General features: G+C 40.3%; 1 protein-coding gene across 1 annotated transcript in view; it reads left to right on the top strand.

Moving 5' to 3' along the window:
- Positions 1-17479, top strand: part of Bdnf (brain derived neurotrophic factor) — a 33872-nt gene extending 16393 nt beyond the window's left edge. The window contains 1 exon segment of the mRNA XM_021661625.2: positions 13617-17479. Within this exon segment, the coding sequence (XP_021517300.1) occupies positions 13617-14384 (768 nt within the window). The 3' untranslated portion in view covers positions 14385-17479.
- Positions 17480-18897: the final 1418 nt, after the last annotated feature.

Below are 18897 nucleotides of genomic sequence, written 5' to 3'. Positions count from 1 at the left end.
ATCTGTAAAAAGCCGGAAAGGATATGTCTTTTCCACAGCTCCAGGTTCCACTAGGTGTGTGGTTATATAGGAGTGGTCTCTAGTGAGGTGCTGGCTCTCAGCAGTAAGAATCCTGATAACATATAATGGCAGGAAGACTGGTGTCAAACATCACTCTATAAACAGAATTTGATTAAACTAGCTAATTATAAAAAAAATTAAATAAGACAGACTGCCTTCACCTCCTTTTTCTGTCTCTCTTGTTTTGAATCTCGCTGGTCCTGGGAATGTTTCCAATCGACACATAACAGTAAACAACGCTGCTTAAAGGGGATTCCCTTCACCCTCAGATCTGAGAGTTACCACATCAAATTCTCCCCTTAGGGACAGAGAATGTGACTGCATCCATCTTGCATTCTGCTTTCGGTGCACAGCATCACTGACTTTTGGGAGGCAGGAACACGGCGCTTTTCTTTCACGCGGCCCTCTGCTTGTACGCTCGCCCATAATCTGGAGAAGGCAGTCCTTTAGCGTGTTGGCACCCGTGCCTTTTAACCTGCTGTGCAAGGTAGAACTCCTCAGCATCTGAGATCCCACGTGAGAAAGTGAGGCCCTGTCACGCCAGCCCCATACATTTGCACACGGTTTGCTGCACTGGTGGGATTCCCAGGGCAGAGCATTTACATGTGGACTGGTGAACCTGATGAGTTCTTGGTGTTGGAATCTAGCAATTCTCACAATCTTTTGTCAAGAGTTCAACAGTGGACCAGTCTCCAGTCTGCTTAACAAAATTGTTTCCGACAACTCCCTCATATTTCTGTTCAATTCCAAAAATTGTAAGCATTTCTTTCATTTTTAACTTTTAAAAAGCCATTTAATTTACTTGTCTTGAAGCAACCAATTTCAAATATTAGGTACTTACTGAGAAACTGTGCTACCTACTGGACATTTGGTGTCTAGCTTAGGTTGGAAGGATTCTGATCCTTGATACATATGTGTGTGTATTATGTACTATGTATATTCTGATTTTGTTGCCAGCACTGTATAGTGAGACCTTAATCATATTTTGAATTTCATGGTACATGAAATGTACACAGGGTAGGAAAAAGCTGGAGATCTGTTGGCATCAGGACCAACTCTAAAAATAAGAACTCTGCCTAAGTGGGTGAGTTCTCTCTGCCTCTGATTCTCCTTTACCACTTCAGAACACAAAGGACCAGAGACATCTGGCTGAAAGCAATTTGACATCTGGCTGAGTGTTTGGAAATCTACTCTCAGATCTAGTTAGTCATGTCATCTCCAGTACGGTTCTCATTGAGTGGGTGATATCAGGCTGTGTGAACTGATTAGGAGAGCTAAATGTGTTTGCATTTGCCTCATAGCACTTGGGAAAAATTAGTAATTGAACAGCAGTACAGATTTATATCAGTGGTATTCTACAAATGCTCACTTAACAATTCTCATTTATAGGTATCCTATACCTTATGGTACAGACAGAGTAGAAAAGCCAGTTGGCAAAAAGAGAGGCAAGGTTTTCATGAACACCATTACCAAAGCAGCTATATTTTGCCGAGTGTGGAGTCGGTGAGGAGAGATGATACGTAACCTCACGGCATACGGAGAAAGTCTCCTCGTGTTCTGTTGGAAGTTGTCCACTTCTTCCTTATCTTCCTTGGCTGCTTTTCTCCTTGTTATTCGGTCTTATACACCTCAGCTTTGATGAGCTTATGGATCTACTTGAAGTATGTGAAGCTAGTTGAAAGGCAAGTTCTGACAGCGAGCAAGATAAAGAGGATGAGAGGGAACGTTGCGATGCTGCGTTTCTTACGAGCTCTTGACGGTGCCTACGTAGCTTGGTCACTGACCGCGCTTTGAGAAAGAAGTAAGGGCGCATTTAGTTGGAGTACATTGACTCTTGCCCTATACCTGCATGTCCTAAAACCCTAATTTCCGGTCCTTCAAATCACTCACTTTGTTGAAAGATTTTTCTTAGCAAGTTTTTATTATGACTGCATCATTGTTCGAATGCACAATGTGTGTGCATGCCTTCACATCCAAGTATGTGAGTGTGAGTACATGGGCGTCACTGTGTGCATGTGGAGTTCATAGGACAGCCCCGAGGGCTGATTCTCCCTTGTTTGAGCTGAGATCTCATAACCGCGGCATATGCCAGGCTAGCTGGTTCAAAAGCTTCTGAGGGTTTCTTGTCTATGTCTAGCATCTCCCCATAGAAAGTGCTGAATTTGCCAATGCTCACACAAAGCATATGGCTTTTACATGGGTCTTGGAATATTCGGACTCAATTCCTCCAGTTTGTGCAACAATTGTTTTATTCACTAAGCCGTCTCCTCAGCCCTTTACTGTCATTTATAAATTGCACCAAGGAGCAATTTATAAATGTTCCTTGAAAACATTACTTGATAGCTGAGTCTTTAGGCTGCATAAAATTAATTGGAACAACAAAGGTGTATATTTAAGTACAGTTTGTAATTCTCTTCCACCTATGTGATGCTGAAGATGTTTTCATGTTTGTGCTCATCACTTCCATAGCCATCATTTTTCTTCCATGAAAGTCCCACATGAAGGGCTATACATGTGGCTCAGAAGTTAAGAGCACTAGATACTTTTCTGGAGAAACAGGGTTCAATTCCCAGCACCCACATGGTCACTCACAACCTCGAACTTCCCAATTCTAAGAGAATCAGAGGCCCTGTTCTGAACTTCGTAAGTACCAGGCATGCACTGGTGCAGAGAGGTACATGCAAGCAAACACCCACTCATATAAGATAAAATAATTTAAAAATATCCCACCTATACATCAGATGTGGGGATAGCAAGGGCATGAGGACTGAGGGCTTGCAGAGAGAAGAGAAGCCACAGGTGAGGTCATCTCTGAGACAATCTAGAGATCCGCAACAGGGTAGGATCCTGGGAGGATATGGGGGTGACTTTTAGCTGAGACCCCAAGTAGCCAGGGTCTTGGATGCTGAACAGGCCACCCTCTAACCAGATAGGATTCCTAGTGGAGGGGAGGGGAACACCAACCCACACACAAAAACTTCAACCCAAAATTTACCCTGCCTACAAAATGTGCAGGGGTAAAGATAGTGCAGAGACTGAGGGAGTATCCAACCAATGCCTGGCCCAACCTGAGACTCACACCAAGGGAGAGACAGCCAACCCCTGAGAGCCAGCTATTAACAACACTCTGCTGTGTTTGCAGAATGGAGCCTAGCATAGCTCTTCTCTGAGAGGCTTCACCCAGCAATGGATTGAAACAAATGCTGAGACTCGCAAGGAGCCTTGTGAAAGTGTGTGTGTGTGTGTGTGTGTGTGTGTGTGTGTGTGTGTGTGTGTGTGTGATGTGTGTATAGAAGGACCTGGAGGGGACAGGAGCTCCACAAGAAGACCAACAATGCCAACTAACCTGGGCCCAGGGGGGCTTGTAGAAACTGAAGCACCAACTAAGGACCATGCATTGACTGAACCTGGGCCCCCTACACATATGTACCCAATGGGAAGCTTGGTCTTCATGTGGGTTCCTTAGTAAGAAAAGCAGGGGCTGTGTCTCACAAGGGCATGTTTTTTAGTCGCTTCCCTCTAACAGGGATGCTTTGCCAGACCACTGAGGCAGAGGATGTACTCAGTACTCACGTGAGTTGATGTGCTGGGGTAGATTGGGGGGTGGAACTCCCCTTTTCTTCAGGGTAGGGAAGGGGGAGAGAGATGAGACTAGGAGGAGAGGAAGGCACAGCTACAATTGGGATATACAGTGAATAAATGAATTCATTAATTTGAAAAAACCACCCATAATTACATAGTAATTGATGAACATCTGTCTCTAAATATGGTATTCAAGCGATAAGATTATAGGTAGTGCATTACAGAGTGAGTTGGTAAAGCTTAACGATTCTAATTGAAATTAATAATATTTGTCTACCATGTAGGAAGATGTGGTAAATAATTCATTGTTAAATATGACTTTGGTGAATGGTAACATTTTCATAGACTTCTGAAAAAAATAATAAAGCACTCATTTTAAAAGATTTTACTTCTCGACTGTCAGCTGCCAGTTGGGTCTTATAATTAAAAATAGCTGTTCTGCAGGATATCTAGAAATGCATATTTGATATGCAAGTGAGTTAGGGGTGCTTGGTGCTGAGGCTTGTTAGAGTCATGTGCTGCCTAGGCAAAGGAGAAGGGCAGGTAGAAACAGGTCTCTCTAGGGGACTCTGGCATTCAGGAGCCTCCACTGGTCCTGAGAAACATGAGGTTGTCTGAGGCAGCGTTAATGGCCACACTCTAGAAGGGTGGCATCTGTGCCTAAGGTTAAGGTGTCAGAGTAGAGACTTCCCTGCCCAGATCAGGTCTCTGTATAAGATCAGTTTTTATTCCTTCCTCCCAAATCCAATGCATCATTTCAGCTGGTACTAAGACTTATGGCTCATACTTTAACCAAACCTTCCCCCAAATAATGTGCCAATAGTGCCAACATAAAAATTATTGGATCCACTCAGTAGCTAGTAAGATACCGTACAACTTACTCTGGGTAAGGATTCCAGGGAGAATGGTCTGTGACTGTCCTTATGAAACAGGTGTTCTTTGCTTCACAAAGAAGGTAAGTCTTCTGCCAATAGAAAAAAAAAGCATGGTTTCTTTATTTGTTTATTTATTTGTTTGCTTACTTCAGGGGAAGGAAGTAAAAGGAGGTAACAGAAGACTGGTATTCTATCAAAGATACTTGTAAATTTGTCTGTCAAATTAATGATTCAGGAAAATATAGATTTTCCTCGGTAATAACCTGTACTTCTTACTATAGACTCATCAAATTCTTCAGTTATTTTGGTATCATTATATACAATTTGTGCCAAATGTTGCCATGCAAAGCCCATGAGTTATAATACTCTGATATAAAAGACTATGTTTTATAGAAAGTTGTATTAGGGTTTTCAGAGAGTCAGAACCAATGTAGATATAGATGTTTGAATACAGGCATTTTACGGAGTTGGCACTTATGATTATGAAGGGTAAGAGGTACCATGAGAGGTTGTCTGAAAGCTGTAGACTTGTGCTGTAGCATGACTTGGTCTATGTCTGAAGGCCTGAGAACCTGAGGTTCCTCTCATGTAAGTTCAAAGAGCTTGTCTAACATTAGAGTTTGTGTCTATGTGACAATGAACCTTGGAAAAGAAGAGTATAAAACAGTTACAGGGGAAAAAGTGATTCAATTGCTCTTCCTCCCTTATTGTTCTGTCTGTGAACCTACTAGTGATATGGATCGTGTCCACCTACAATTAAGGACAGATTTTTCCACTCAGTCCACAAAAATATCTGACAATATCCTCTGGAAACACAATCACGCCTCAAAACAACATTCTTTAATCAAATTAAGACCTAAATTTAATCTTCGCTCAAATGTATTTGAATATCGTGAGACACATATGGTTTAAACATTACATCTTAAAGGTATTTCTAAAAGTTTTGAAACATTTGCTTTATCTGATATTATTTTCAAAAACATTTATTAGCTTCAATAAAGTGGCCAACCAGCTAAGTAGGGGTTATGATGTAATGATCACTATTTTTTTCATTTGAATTATGAATTTCAACTTTCATTTTTTTTTCCTGAGGAATGTATGAGTGTGTTTAGTGTTGTCTCATTTTGTTTGGTTATTATTGGTTTAGCAGTACAAGAGAGAATAACATGGGAATAATGTAGATGCATGAAACAAGCTAGTACCTTTAGCGGAAACCTTAAACTTCTTCTAGAATCTAGGTTCTGAATCTAGGTTCTGACCTTGTTCTATCAAGGGAACCACACCGAGTGGATGAGTTGATTAAAAACTCTGATCCTCTTTTCTTCAGCACAAAAATGGGGATAATTATAGTTACCTGCACCTCTTGGGTCCTATGAGTCTTAATTACTTAATATTTGCAAAGCACTTCAAGATCTTTGAATTAAAAGTGCTGAGCCAGAGAACCAAAGTTCAGTACAATTATAATTGGAATGAAAGTTTATAGTTTCTTCTCATCTCCATCTTTCCATGTCCTGTTTTTTTTTTTTTTTCCAATGAAGACATTACTGATGGTTGCTATTTCACTCTGCCTACTGCTCTAACCACCTTCCCTTTTGAAACATGTTTCAGTACATAGATTGATTCAAACCATAATTCTATGTGTAAGCCACCACTTAATATTTATTTTCAGAGCTCACTATTCAGTAAGAATACAATCGTTGGACTAATTTCTTCTAGTCTACTGCTCCTTGCCATCTTCTGTATGCAGTGTTAAACAGCCCCTCTGCCCAGAAGTTCCATACTGGCTCTTCAGTGCTCATAATGCAGAATCTAATCTGGTTGTCATCATCCCTAGAACCTTATGAAGTTGGGCAACTATTTGGTCTTGTTTGATATGATTTCTAGTCCAGAGCTCTTCTCTTCATATACTCACTCCAATCCTTCTCTCACCTCTCACCCATTAATCCTTCAGTCATCATCGACTACTGTCTTATTATGAGATCTGTGGATCCTATGAAATCTCTACAAAGCATTTCTTCATTTCTTATCTGGAAATAGCATTTTTCTTCTTCTAAAATCTCATTTGCTCTTTCACTGGATCATTTGTCTTTTTTTTTTTTTCAAGTTACACATTGGTCTTACCTCCTTCTTAGACTATGGAAGTAGAAAATATATCCCTAGTCTTCTAATTGAACAAAGAGAATAAAGGTTGATATACGGATGTGGTGAAATCAGATACAAGTTATACATTTTAAACGTTATTTTGTAGATTTTCATTAACGTGGTTTTAATAGGTTTGTACCCTGTGTAACAGAATTAAACATTAACTGATCTTTCTTTACCATTATTGTCATCCTTGCTAGATATAGGACTATCTAAAATGAGTCACCCAATCTTAGCTGTGTTTACTTTGTAAGTGTGTAGCTACACACTTACATACAAAAGCCAAAAGGATTAAGAGTAGACAAAGCTGTTATGGCCCCATTTTCATGATTTGTCTATATAGTTCTTCTCAATTTTGACCATGGAAATTTCATTCTAACATGACTAACTTAAAGAAAAAAAAATGTTTTGGCTCACACTTAAGTTTCACTCTATGCTCAGCTGGCCCCACTGCTTCTAGGCCTTTATAAGGCAGAACATCACATAGAGTCCCTACCTCCTATGGCTTCTACCTTGCCCCATTGACAATTAATTAATCTATTAATGGATATACCATTGATGAGATCAGAGCCCTCATGATATATTCTCTATCTAAAAGCCCCACCTCTACACACAGCTGCAGTGAGGACCAAATCTTCAACCCACAAGGGGAAGATCTAAATCATGACACAGATTAAAAACAGTTCTAGTGGTAAATATCTTTATTGTGCTGGCTTTAGAAAGTTGGCCTCTGTTATATGTATAAGTTTGAAAAAGGTGCCCAAGTTTTATAAGCTCCCTCTTTGTTGTAGCCTTTCTTTTCCCTTTGATTGATGATGTAAAGCTGGCATTATGTTCCAGTGGTAAAAACTGGCATTATGTTCTGGTGGTAAATGCTTGTGTGAGGAGACAATGATCTATTAGTTTTGTGACATTTGACAGAGTGCTTCCCAGAAGCATAATTGCTGTATCCATGTTGTGTGATCATGATGATATTAACTGTCCTCTCTTTGTGACAGTACAATTTGATGAACATTACAAATGTGCTGTAATCTTTTACACAACGCAAGTTACTGTGGTACTGCATTAGAGGAGTAAGCTATTATGCATATTTTTCTGGTCAGATATTTAGGTCTTCCAAGTCATGCTTCTAGCTCAGCTTTCTTTTAACCTTGCTGATTATTTTTTAAATGTAGCATACAATAATACATTGACTTTACTGAGACGAGGCTAAGAATGTCTTCCTAGTATATGTATGGTAGAGCTGATTGCTTTAAGCCTTGGCGAAAAGCTAGTATCAGTGAAGTAAATCTACTTAAGCAGCACATCATCCCTGCATCTTTGGATGATGTGATTTACCTTGAGCTGTATTGGCTTTTGTTGACATCAGTGGTATCAAAGGGTAAAAGTTGAAAGGAAGAAAGATTTACTGGAGGTTCTAACCAGTGGCTGCCATGGAGGTCCTCAGCATGGTGGAAGGATCCATCTTACCTCGTGGCAACCAGAGAGCAAAGAGAAAGAGACCAAGGCCAAAATACCTTCCTCAGGTGTTCCCCGCTGACTGCTTTCTGTAACAAGACCCGACATCCTAAAGTTCTCACCACTTCCCAAAATAACAACACCAGCCAAGGATGACACACTAAACATAAGAGTCTGTGGGGAACATTTCATATTCAAAGTACAATAGGAATCCTTATTAGTCTTATGATATAGTGTATAAAATCACACAGTGAAGAACTTAGAATGCAAAAAGGGAAGCTAGATGATAGAGATTCCAAATTTTGCTCTCATTATTATTACTGTTATCTCTGACTACTACCCAAATTGCACAGTCACTGGTCCACCGGAAACAGCTCTGTGTAGTGTGTTTTAGTGTTGTTTGCTTTTTAGTCACCCAGAGTTTGACTCCATTAAAACACAAGAACTTTTTAGCTGCTGATAAACATCAACTGTTAAATTCCTTAGATTATGTAACTTGTGTTTGTAACTTGCCTAATATATATACACATATAATATATATTAAATTTACTAATAATTTACCTAAAAATTTTAGTGCATTCAGATGTCTTCTTATGAAAAATGACATCAGAACCCTTCTCTCTCATGGCTTAATACATGAGTGTTTATAGATTATTACTGTTAATTTTTCTGTGTGAACATTATGAAAAATATGACATGAACCTTTTCCTCAGAGAACAATTTTTCTATATATACTGGCCATAACTAGTAAATTCTGTTGATGACACATGAGGGCATGAAGTAGCAAATGTGATAATAATGTAGAATCAAAGAGAAAAAAGAAAACAATGTGTGCTGGAGTAATTAGAGAAGGTGGCAGGTATGATAAATTTTATTGCCCAAACATAGTCGTGAAAGATGACCAATACTTAGTTTCCTAGAGATAAAGAGGAGAGCGCTCTGTTTGCAGGGAAAACCAAATAATTAACAGTGATGACAAAGGACCCCAGAGTCCCTGGCCCGATCAGAACAGAAGTGAAGCTATTGTAAGTTTTTGTGTAAGAGAAAATAGGAGAGTGTTTTGCCAGGAGTTTAATAGGACAGAAAGGGTGTCCCACACAGCAAGATGATATAATGGTAAAAAAAAAAATGAGATAATAAAGGCTGAGCCAGTATGATGGCAGTGTGGAGAAGAGAGAAGTATCAGTAGGGTAAGTTTAATTTGGAGGCTATACAGGAAATGTGTCGTCAAACTTTATATGAAACTTTGTTCTTAATGTTTTAGTCAACTCCAGGACTACCCATAATACAGGAAGTCATGGATAAAAAACAAAGTAGAGCTTGGCACAATGGTACATGTTGATATTCCCAACACTTCGGAAGCTGGGGCAGAAGGATTGAGATGGGAGCCAAGGCCATCCTAGGATACATAGCAGGAAACATACACTAAACATGCCAAGTAGGTCATGCCATTGTGCTCACAAGAAGCATTGAGTTACTCTTCAAGACATTTTCTAAAGCCTTGTAGCAAATAGGCCAAAAGTGTTGCTGAAGTACCACTCAGAGGGTGTCAGAGAAGCGGGGCTGGAGGCATTACCACCTAGCTAATAGACACCTAGTCAATTAGATGCTCAGTGTGGAGCAGTGCCTATGTGTAGACTCAGAGTGAGAGCCAAGTCATATTCACTCAGAAGACAGTTGGCTTGGAATTTGCCTATGGAATTGATGAGAGGATGACACACAAGGCATTAATTACTTATCAAAAAATGTTCAAAATAAAAATGATAAATGAGACACATGAAAGGCTGAGGAAACTTCTCCAAGTATAGAAAAAGGTATCATTCAAAGACTCGTCAGTGATTAGTAATAAAACACATTTCTAACTACGTAGCTAAGATGCCTCAGTACTTTCAGCCATTTAAAATCATACTGTCATTTAGTAAATGCTGCCTAAATCTGCATCTCATTACTTCTAAAATTCACTGTTTTGTTGTGTAGTTGTTTTTTTGTTGTTGTTGTTTTGTTTGTATTTTAACATTTCAAATCGGATTGTATCCTCCTGTAGATATCATCTTGTTGTTCTGGCTAGCCAGCCATTGCATACCTACCATTGCCTTCATCCATTTCCTTTGGTTTTTCTATTTTGTATATGCACCAAATTATATAAGATAGATTATACCCAAATAACTCTGTTAGTTCAAAAAATTCAATGTCAGAAGTGAGCGAAAAAGCCAAGTTTGAGAGGCATAGTTTCTTTCTCAGTGGGACATAAATTTTTTTTTTTTTTTTGTATATGTGGACATTATGTGTGTCTATGCGTTTGTGCACCGTATGTGTGCAGTGCCCATAGAGGCCAGAAGAGGGCATTGGATCTGCTGGAACTGGAGTTACAGTTATGAGTTGTCATGTGGGTTCTAGGAAATGAGCTGCTCTCTCCTGTGAGAATTAGCAAGTGGTTTTCACTGCTGAACTATCTCTGCACTCTCAAACTTGTGTGTTTTTAAATGAAAGTAAATTAGATTTGATGAAATGTGGCATAAAAATATGTGGTAATGTAAATATTCATCAATGTGACATAGATAATTAAAATTTTTGTTTTATTTATTTATGAAATAGAGTCACTGCGTATTTCTGGTTGGCCTAGAACCCACCTCAGGCTCACAAAGATCCACTTGTTTTTGTCTTCAGAGTTCTGGGATTAAAAGCATGCACTAATATAAGTTAGTTTAAGTGTGTATTATTTCATTGGCCTAAATTTGAAAAGCCCCTTGAGTTCTTTAAATGAGGACTTGGGATATTAGGAGAAAGGGTTCCCTCAGTGATATAAGTACCACCTGCCAAGATCAGAAACCTCCATGCAGGATCCATTTCTGTAATGGTGCTGGATATAAAATACTTCAAAAATTTAGATACTAGCAGGGTTAACAGTTGTTTTTTTTCTCAAACCAATTTGCCTTTCTAACTTTAAATCACTATGTGGTCCAAGCACAAACTCTCTCTCTCTCTCTCTCTCTCTCTCTCTCTCTCTCTCCCTCCCTCCCTCCCTCCCTCCCTCCCTCTCTCCCTCTCTCTCCCTCCCTCCCTCCATCCCTCCCTCTCTCTCTCTCTCTCTCTCTCTGAGAATTTGTAGATCTTCTTAATAATGACAACCTAATTATTCATATTGAACTTCTGCTAGGTCAGTTGCACAAAGCAAACAAGCAAGCAAACAAATAGTTCTTCCTCTCCTCTGAGTAATTTAAAAACAGGCACTGGCCTATCGTGTCTAGGCTAAAGGCTGCAATGATAGTCTAGAAAACAGCAACAACACAAACACCCAGGACACAGAGGGGCAAATGGCTCAAGACCCTTGGCTGAGAGTGTGGTGGCTACCAGTAGCAGAGATGCTGTGCAGAACAGGGGGAAAAGGCTTCAGGCCAAGTGTCCAATCTCCTTGGAAGGAAAATGCGAGCTTCCCTAAGAGGGATGCTCCACTAGTTTCAAAGCATTGCCTGGACTGTGAGCATGAAGTGCTGTCTCCCGACTTGCCTTCGTATCTGACTGTGCTTTGGTAACTGGCTCCGTGGACAATTTTCTCTTGGTGTGGAGGTTGTGTACATATATGAAATCTGCAACGGTTGTGTGCATTTCTCTGGAGAAAAAGAGCCTCAAGATAACATTCATACTACAGTAGATTTGGGGAGAGCCTTTATGTCCCACTTTGGTAAGAATCCCCACAGCCTGTGCTGCTTAGGCGCTCTCTGCTCCCTGTTCAGGGTCTGACATAGGATTGCTGCCCTCTTCTCATCGCTCGGCAGCCCCTGCCATCCAAGCAGTTCTGAGTATGTTTACCGTTTATGCAAACCAAAGGTGAATATATGAGGAAATTTGCATCAGGGGATGATAAAAAGCCCCTTGGCAGTAGAGTACGCTATCTCTTTCAAAAGTGGACGATAGAAACTTTGATTTTTCAGGACTAGAGTTTGGGGCCGTTTCTCCACTGTGCTCTGTTCACTGGAGGTATGTTGTTTCTGTGTTCAGCAACACATCATGGGCAGAAGCTCAGTTCCTTGCCTGTGGATTCGCCCAGCACACTGATTGGTGTATGTGTACGTCTTTACAAGTCCATGTTCCATGGCTGATAAGTAGAAGTAAGGTTAGAATGTTAGAGTTAGGGGGCACTCCTCGTTACTACTAAGGGACACAATGCTTCCGGTAAGTAATTCTGAAGTCTTCCACCACCTGACGTAACCTTGGTTTGGTCCGTAGGTATGTTTTAATTTTGCTTGTTATTCCATTTTAATCGGGTTTGCAAAACATGCTTATAGACGCAAAGCCAAATTGCTGGCAAACAGGAAGTTATTTAACTGTATGGTATGCTGTTAAGAGACTTCATAGGAAACTTCAAATGCACAGAAAAGCTCTAGCTGCCAATGCTAAAGTGTGTAAAGTACTATTCGGCCTGTAAAGGCAAAGGCATGACAACTCAGCATTACATACACGCACACACACACACACACACACACACACACACACATACATGCACACACGTGCATGACAAGGGGGTGGAATTCTGATTAAGAGAATCTGAGTTTTCTTTGGTTAGCCAAAACAAGCCATCAGATTAAGTGCCTTCAGAGAGTTGGGAGGCATGAGTGCAGTCTGTATGTGAGACACATTGGTGCTGGCTTGAATGCCTTTCAGCACAGGCTTCCAGCTTTCTCTTAAGAGACACATTGTTTTCATACCTGCCTCAGGCACACCATTAGAAAGAGCCTATTGAAAATGAATTGTTTGGAAACAAGCAAAACCTTTTCAGATGTAGTGGAACCTTAGAGATGGGAATCTGCAGTCCCTAACCTAAAGTTTCTTCAGGACACCAGGCAAGTCCTGTGTGGCCTTTAGCTCCATTATCTGCAAAACAAGGTGGTCCAACCGTGCCATAACATTGCCTCAAGGAGGAAAAGGCCCCTGCCAGCTCTCTGACTGCTCTTTTACTGTACTGTTCCTGCTCAGACTCCTCAGAGCTACGGAGACCCATCCCGCCCTCAAGCCACCACGGCTCCCACCCCACATTCCTACCAAGGACTGGATCGCTGACTTGAAAGGAAGATTACTATTCCGCTTGCAGTTGTTGCTTAGTAACATTTGTGATTGTGTTTCTGGTGACAGCGGGAGCAGAGATCATTAAAAATTAAACTCCCGAAGCCGCTAAAGCGGGAGGAAGTGGGAGCCGTGAGGCCACCGTTGTGTTCACTTGCTTAGGAACCGTTTACTCTCAGGCTTACATGTAAATCTTGGGGAAAACATTGCACATCTCTGGTTTATATTAAGGCACATATAGCAAACTGACTGACATTGATTTGTGTCCGGTGCAGCTGGAGTGGATCACTAAGACATTTATTTAAAAGAAAAAAAAAAAAAAAAGAAAGAAAGCGACCCTGCAGAAGGGGCTGGAATTACAATCAGATGGGCCACACGGCGTCCCCGAGAAAACAAGCTCTAACCTGTCCTGTGTCTGTCTCTGCTTCCTTCCCACAGTTCCACCAGGTGAGAAGAGTGATGACCATCCTTTTCCTTACTATGGTTATTTCATACTTCGGTTGCATGAAGGCTGCGCCCATGAAAGAAGCAAACGTCCACGGACAAGGAAACTTGGCCTACCCAGGTGTGCGGACCCATGGGACTCTGGAGAGCGTGAATGGGCCCAGGGCAGGTTCGAGAGGTATGACGACGTCTCTAGCTGACACTTTCGAACAAGTGATTGAAGAGCTGCTGGATGAGGACCAGAAGGTTCGGCCCAACGAAGAAAACCCTAAGGATGCGGACTTGTACACTTCCCGGGTGATGCTCAGCAGTCAAGTGCCTTTGGAGCCTCCTCTGCTCTTTCTGCTGGAGGAATACAAAAATTACCTGGATGCCGCAAACATGTCGATGAGGGTTCGGCGCCACTCCGACCCTGCCCGCCGCGGGGAGCTGAGCGTGTGTGACAGTATTAGCGAGTGGGTCACGGCAGCAGATAAAAAGACTGCAGTGGACATGTCGGGCGGGACAGTCACGGTCCTGGAGAAAGTCCCCGTATCAAAAGGCCAACTGAAGCAATATTTCTACGAGACCAAGTGTAATCCCATGGGTTACACGAAGGAAGGCTGCAGGGGCATAGACAAAAGGCACTGGAACTCGCAATGCCGAACTACGCAGTCGTATGTTCGGGCCCTCACTATGGATAGCAAAAAGAGAATTGGCTGGCGATTCATAAGGATAGACACTTCCTGTGTATGTACACTGACCATTAAAAGGGGAAGATAGTGGATTTGTGTTGTATAGATTATATGGAGACAAAAATTATCTATTTGTATATATACATAACAGGGTAAATTATTCAGTTAAGAAAAAAATAATTTTATGAACTGCATGTATAAATGAAGTTTATACAGTACAGTGGTTCTACAATCTATTTATTGGACATATCCATGACCAGAAAGGAAACAGTCATTTGCGCACAACTTTAAAAGTCTGCATTCCATTCCTCGATAATGTTGTGGTTTGTTGCCAAGAATTGAAAACAAAAAGTTAAAAAAAATAATAATAATAAATTGCATGCTGCTTTAATTGTGAATTGATAACAAACTGTCCCTCTTTCAGAAAACAGACAAAAAAACAAAAAAACAACAAAAACAAAAAATTTGAACCAAAATATTCCGTTTACATTTTAGACACTAAGTACCTTCGCCCTTGTTAGTTTTACCGCTTTACACTTCTGATAGCGTTGGAATTAAAACCATGTCAAGGTGCTGTTCTCTTCGCTTTACTGGCTTAGGGGATGGGGGATGGGAGGGGTCTATTTCTGTTTGTTTTGTGTTTTATTTCGTTTTGTTTGTTTGTTTTGTTTTTTGTTTTTTGTTTTGTTTTGTTTTGTTTTAGTTTCGCCAGGAGTAGGAATGGAGAAAATTTCTTCAGTATCCATTCTGGTTGATAAAACGTTACATTTGTATGTTGTAAAGATGTTTGCAAAATCCAATCAGATGACTGGAAAAAAAGATGAATAAAACTTACGGCAACTGAACAAAATGTTCATACTCCACTGCACATGATGCTACCTCCCTGGTCCCCTAGCTCACCCGTTCAGCAGGGGTCAGGGAAACCCGCTTTTATGGGAAAGACCCACATTTGTTCAAAGCACATTCTTTCCCTCCCTTCTCCCCCCCCTTACTCCCCTCTTTTTGTTTTGTCTTATCTTAAGAGAGAAAATTAAGTTGCGCGCTCTGAAGTATTTTATCACTGCTATCAACAGATGAACAAAGTGTGTCATTTCATGGCACTCACGGAAAACAAAAAGAGTGATTTTGTTATGTTTTGGGTTTCTTTCCCCCCTAAAGAGAAAACAAATAAGAAGAAATAATTCTATTTTAAAATAATGCATAAACACTGGGTAAATCATAAGGCCTAACAATGTTTCGCAGATAAAATTTGCTGTATACAGTCAGACACTTAGGCTAGAGCAGGAGTGGACACTGCCACTGAAATGCGACTGAATGGCCCTGTGGAGGCTAAGCAGAGCTGACGTACCATTTCCTGGCAGTACAGGAGGAATTTCTGAGTGGACATCTGAGGTCCAGGTAGAGGTGGAGAACGGTACTTGAGACATTCCTAAAGGATGGCTCAGAAGCACTCTTCAGAGCAGGCTCCGGAATGATGTGTCAAGTTGCTTAGACCTCCTACTTTAAGTGCCTATATTACCTAACAATGCTCAAGAGGTTCTCAATTGGAGAACCACACTCAAGTCCGTTTATAGCCTCCATCCCATTCCTAAATAATTGTGTATAAAGTTGGATTGACCTGGAGCTGGTTTTGGATCCAAATGTGGCATTGGTGATAAGGAAATTAATGCAATGCATAGAAAATGTTTGCTATGAAGACTCTTAATTTGCTTTGAACCTAGACTTGAGGAAGCCTAGGTTTTATTTTTCGAGACTTTTTTGGTAGAAAGAAAAAAAAAAAAGGAAAAGAAAAATCAGGAAAAAGCTGAATAACCAGTGTCCGTAAAGGCTAGACATCCTGTGCAGAGACAATACGTAGGAAGGTGCTTTCGCTCTGCCAGAGGCAACAGCACAGGAGGAAATTTTGCTTCAGGGAAGAGCACAGAAACTTCCTGCCAATTCTGCCTATTCATAGCAAGGGTCCTTTCTGTACTCCACCCTTTGGGGTTAGGAGAAGCCAGGTTGGCAGCATAAAATAAATGGACCCAACGAGAATTAGTGCTAAGCCCATTTCCCTCTTCAGGTTTTTTCCGAGTGTGAATGCGTTAGTGGTGACCTACCTGGATTCCTGAGCACCTGAAAAAGAGGTAAAGAATTGCTAAGAATTGCTTCTTCTGAGGAGGGGAAAGGATGAACGAAAGTGGATGCCCACTGTGTCTCAGGGAGTGAAGATACCATCAGCAAACAATTTCTTTTTGTCCAATCTTTCCTTTAGGATTAGCCTGTCTTTTGGAGTACCACTAAATACCCTGTCTTTGAAAGAAAGACTTTATGTAGTGTAGATTGTTTTGTGCCGTTTGACAACATTAATCTTTGTCATCTTTTTTTTTTTATCCTATTAAGGAATGCTTGGAATATCTGCTGTACGTTAACTTTTTGCAGCTTCCTTCTGAAAGACATTAGTCAAACAAACAAAAGGAGCCCCATCACAGTCTTACAGTATTGCAAGGGTCAGGCCTGTTAACTGGCTTCCTAGGAGACACTCAGCAATTGTGTGGTCAGTGGCTCTGTCTCTTACCCACTAAGACGCATCATAGTTTCATGTTGGTGGTTTATGTTGACCTGAAATTTATTTGTTAAAATCTCTTCTTCATTTCTGTTCGTTCTGGTTCTTGTTCTGTTCTGTTCCGTTGTGTTTTGTTTTGTTTTGTTTTTAAAGTCTTGCTGTGGTCTCTTTTTGGCAGAAATGTTTCATGCATGGCAGCAGGCCTGTTGCTTTTTTATAGTGATTCTCATTGAAACTGTAAGTAAATGTCTGTGGCCTTGTTCTCTCTATGGTAAAGATATTATTCACCATGTAAAACAAGAAAAATATTTATTGTATTTTAGTATATTTATATAATTATGTTATTAAAAATTGGCATTAAAATTTAACCACATCAGAAGCCTATTGTAAATACAGGTTCTATTTAAGTGTACCAATTAACATATAATATATGTTTTAAATATAGAATTTTTAATGTTTTTAAATATATTTTCAAAGTACATAAAATCTGGGGGTTCTGGGTTTTTTCTCTTCACTGTAAAATATGAAAATGTGTTTTACTATAAATATATGTGTTCCTTGCTTTAAGACCAACCTGACTAGTGGTAGCAATTGAACAGTCCTCCACACAGGAAGCTGATTTCAAAGCATGGGGAGGCCAATCCTGCAGTATGTAAGCTTCAGAGAAGCCCTGGGATTGGGCCTGTCTTCTGTGGTAGAAGACAGGAGTGTCATTTTCTAGGACACTTGAAACTTTTCCCCTTTGAAGTGATATACTTTCATCAGATACCAAATCATGCATCCTAGCAACATCAGGATCCATGAACCAGGGCTGGCAGGCTCTATTTGATTATAAAATAACTGGGGTTTTTTTTTGTGTGTGTGCGTTTTTTTTTTTTAAATCAAAGTAGGTTTACTTAGGGATAATGAGAATAAATTGGCTCAAATTTAGAAAGTCAATGACTGAAAAACCTGTAGAAATTCAATATTTAGAGACAGGTCATGTCCCCTCGGTTTGGAAGCAATGCCATTTGCAGCATGTGCTTGTATCCATTGCACTGATTTAATTTTTGTATGTGGAACATGCAGATTTTATATCATAGTACCCATGATCTAACAGATTGCTACAATCTCTAAAAAGATTTGCCTCCGTGATGGCTGCCAAGCCGCTGGGTAATTTAGTTAAAGTGTTTAAAGTTATCACTAAATCTTAGGGAAATAAATGGAAGGATTTTAAATTATAGAAAGAGCCATTAAGGAAGAAAGCATCTGTTCTGACTCCTAAGGCTCCCTGTTCGAGCACTGACAGCCCATCCCAGAGAGTGGTGAACTATATCTGTACAATGTATCATTTCTATTTCAAACATACACACATGGTTTCCCCCTGTATTGTCTTATAAATAAGGATCAGGAAAGTCATAACAAACACTGACTTGTGTTGTGTATATGCAGGAGCAAATCAAATGAGACAAATGACTCTAATCTGCCCAGTGCATTTGCAGAGCTCTCTAAACTCTGAGAACAGCCCCCACCCCGTGCCCCTCCACCACAGCCAGCCATGGCAGCCCAGTCATGAAATTAGAACTTTGCAATACTTAAGGTTTACCCAATTTTCATAGTTGTCAAAGACCAAAATGTTTTTGAAAGGACTGAGTAACAAGAGGTGGAAATTAAATAGGACATCCATATTTGTGACATTAAAGGGGTTTGGCAAATAGGATGAAGTTTTCATTAGTACCAAAGGTCAGATCAAAATGTATAGCTTACTTAGCCAACATAAAACGTCACCTATGTTGAGACTGTAGCTATGACCTCCCCCTCCTCCACAAAATGAGAGAAAACAGGTGGTCAGAAGAACATTGCTAAATTACTCAAGTTAGAGTTTAACAGGAGTAACCAATTAGCACTAGATTAAACCTGTTTGATCATTAAGAACCTTGGAAATAAGTTGCATGATTTGATCTAATGCTTTCGTCACATTAGTGAGCCTCTGTGGTCATTCAACGTGTCTATGAAGTTGTTTTATCATCTATACCATTTTATCAACAATACCGCAACTCTTAGGGAAAATTGGAAG

Source organism: Meriones unguiculatus, chromosome 18, assembly GCF_030254825.1.
Source record: "Meriones unguiculatus strain TT.TT164.6M chromosome 18, Bangor_MerUng_6.1, whole genome shotgun sequence".
Lineage (NCBI taxonomy): Eukaryota > Metazoa > Chordata > Mammalia > Rodentia > Muridae > Meriones > Meriones unguiculatus.
The sequence above is the reverse complement of the archived record's forward strand: the minus strand, read 5'-3'. Positions and strand labels throughout refer to the sequence as shown.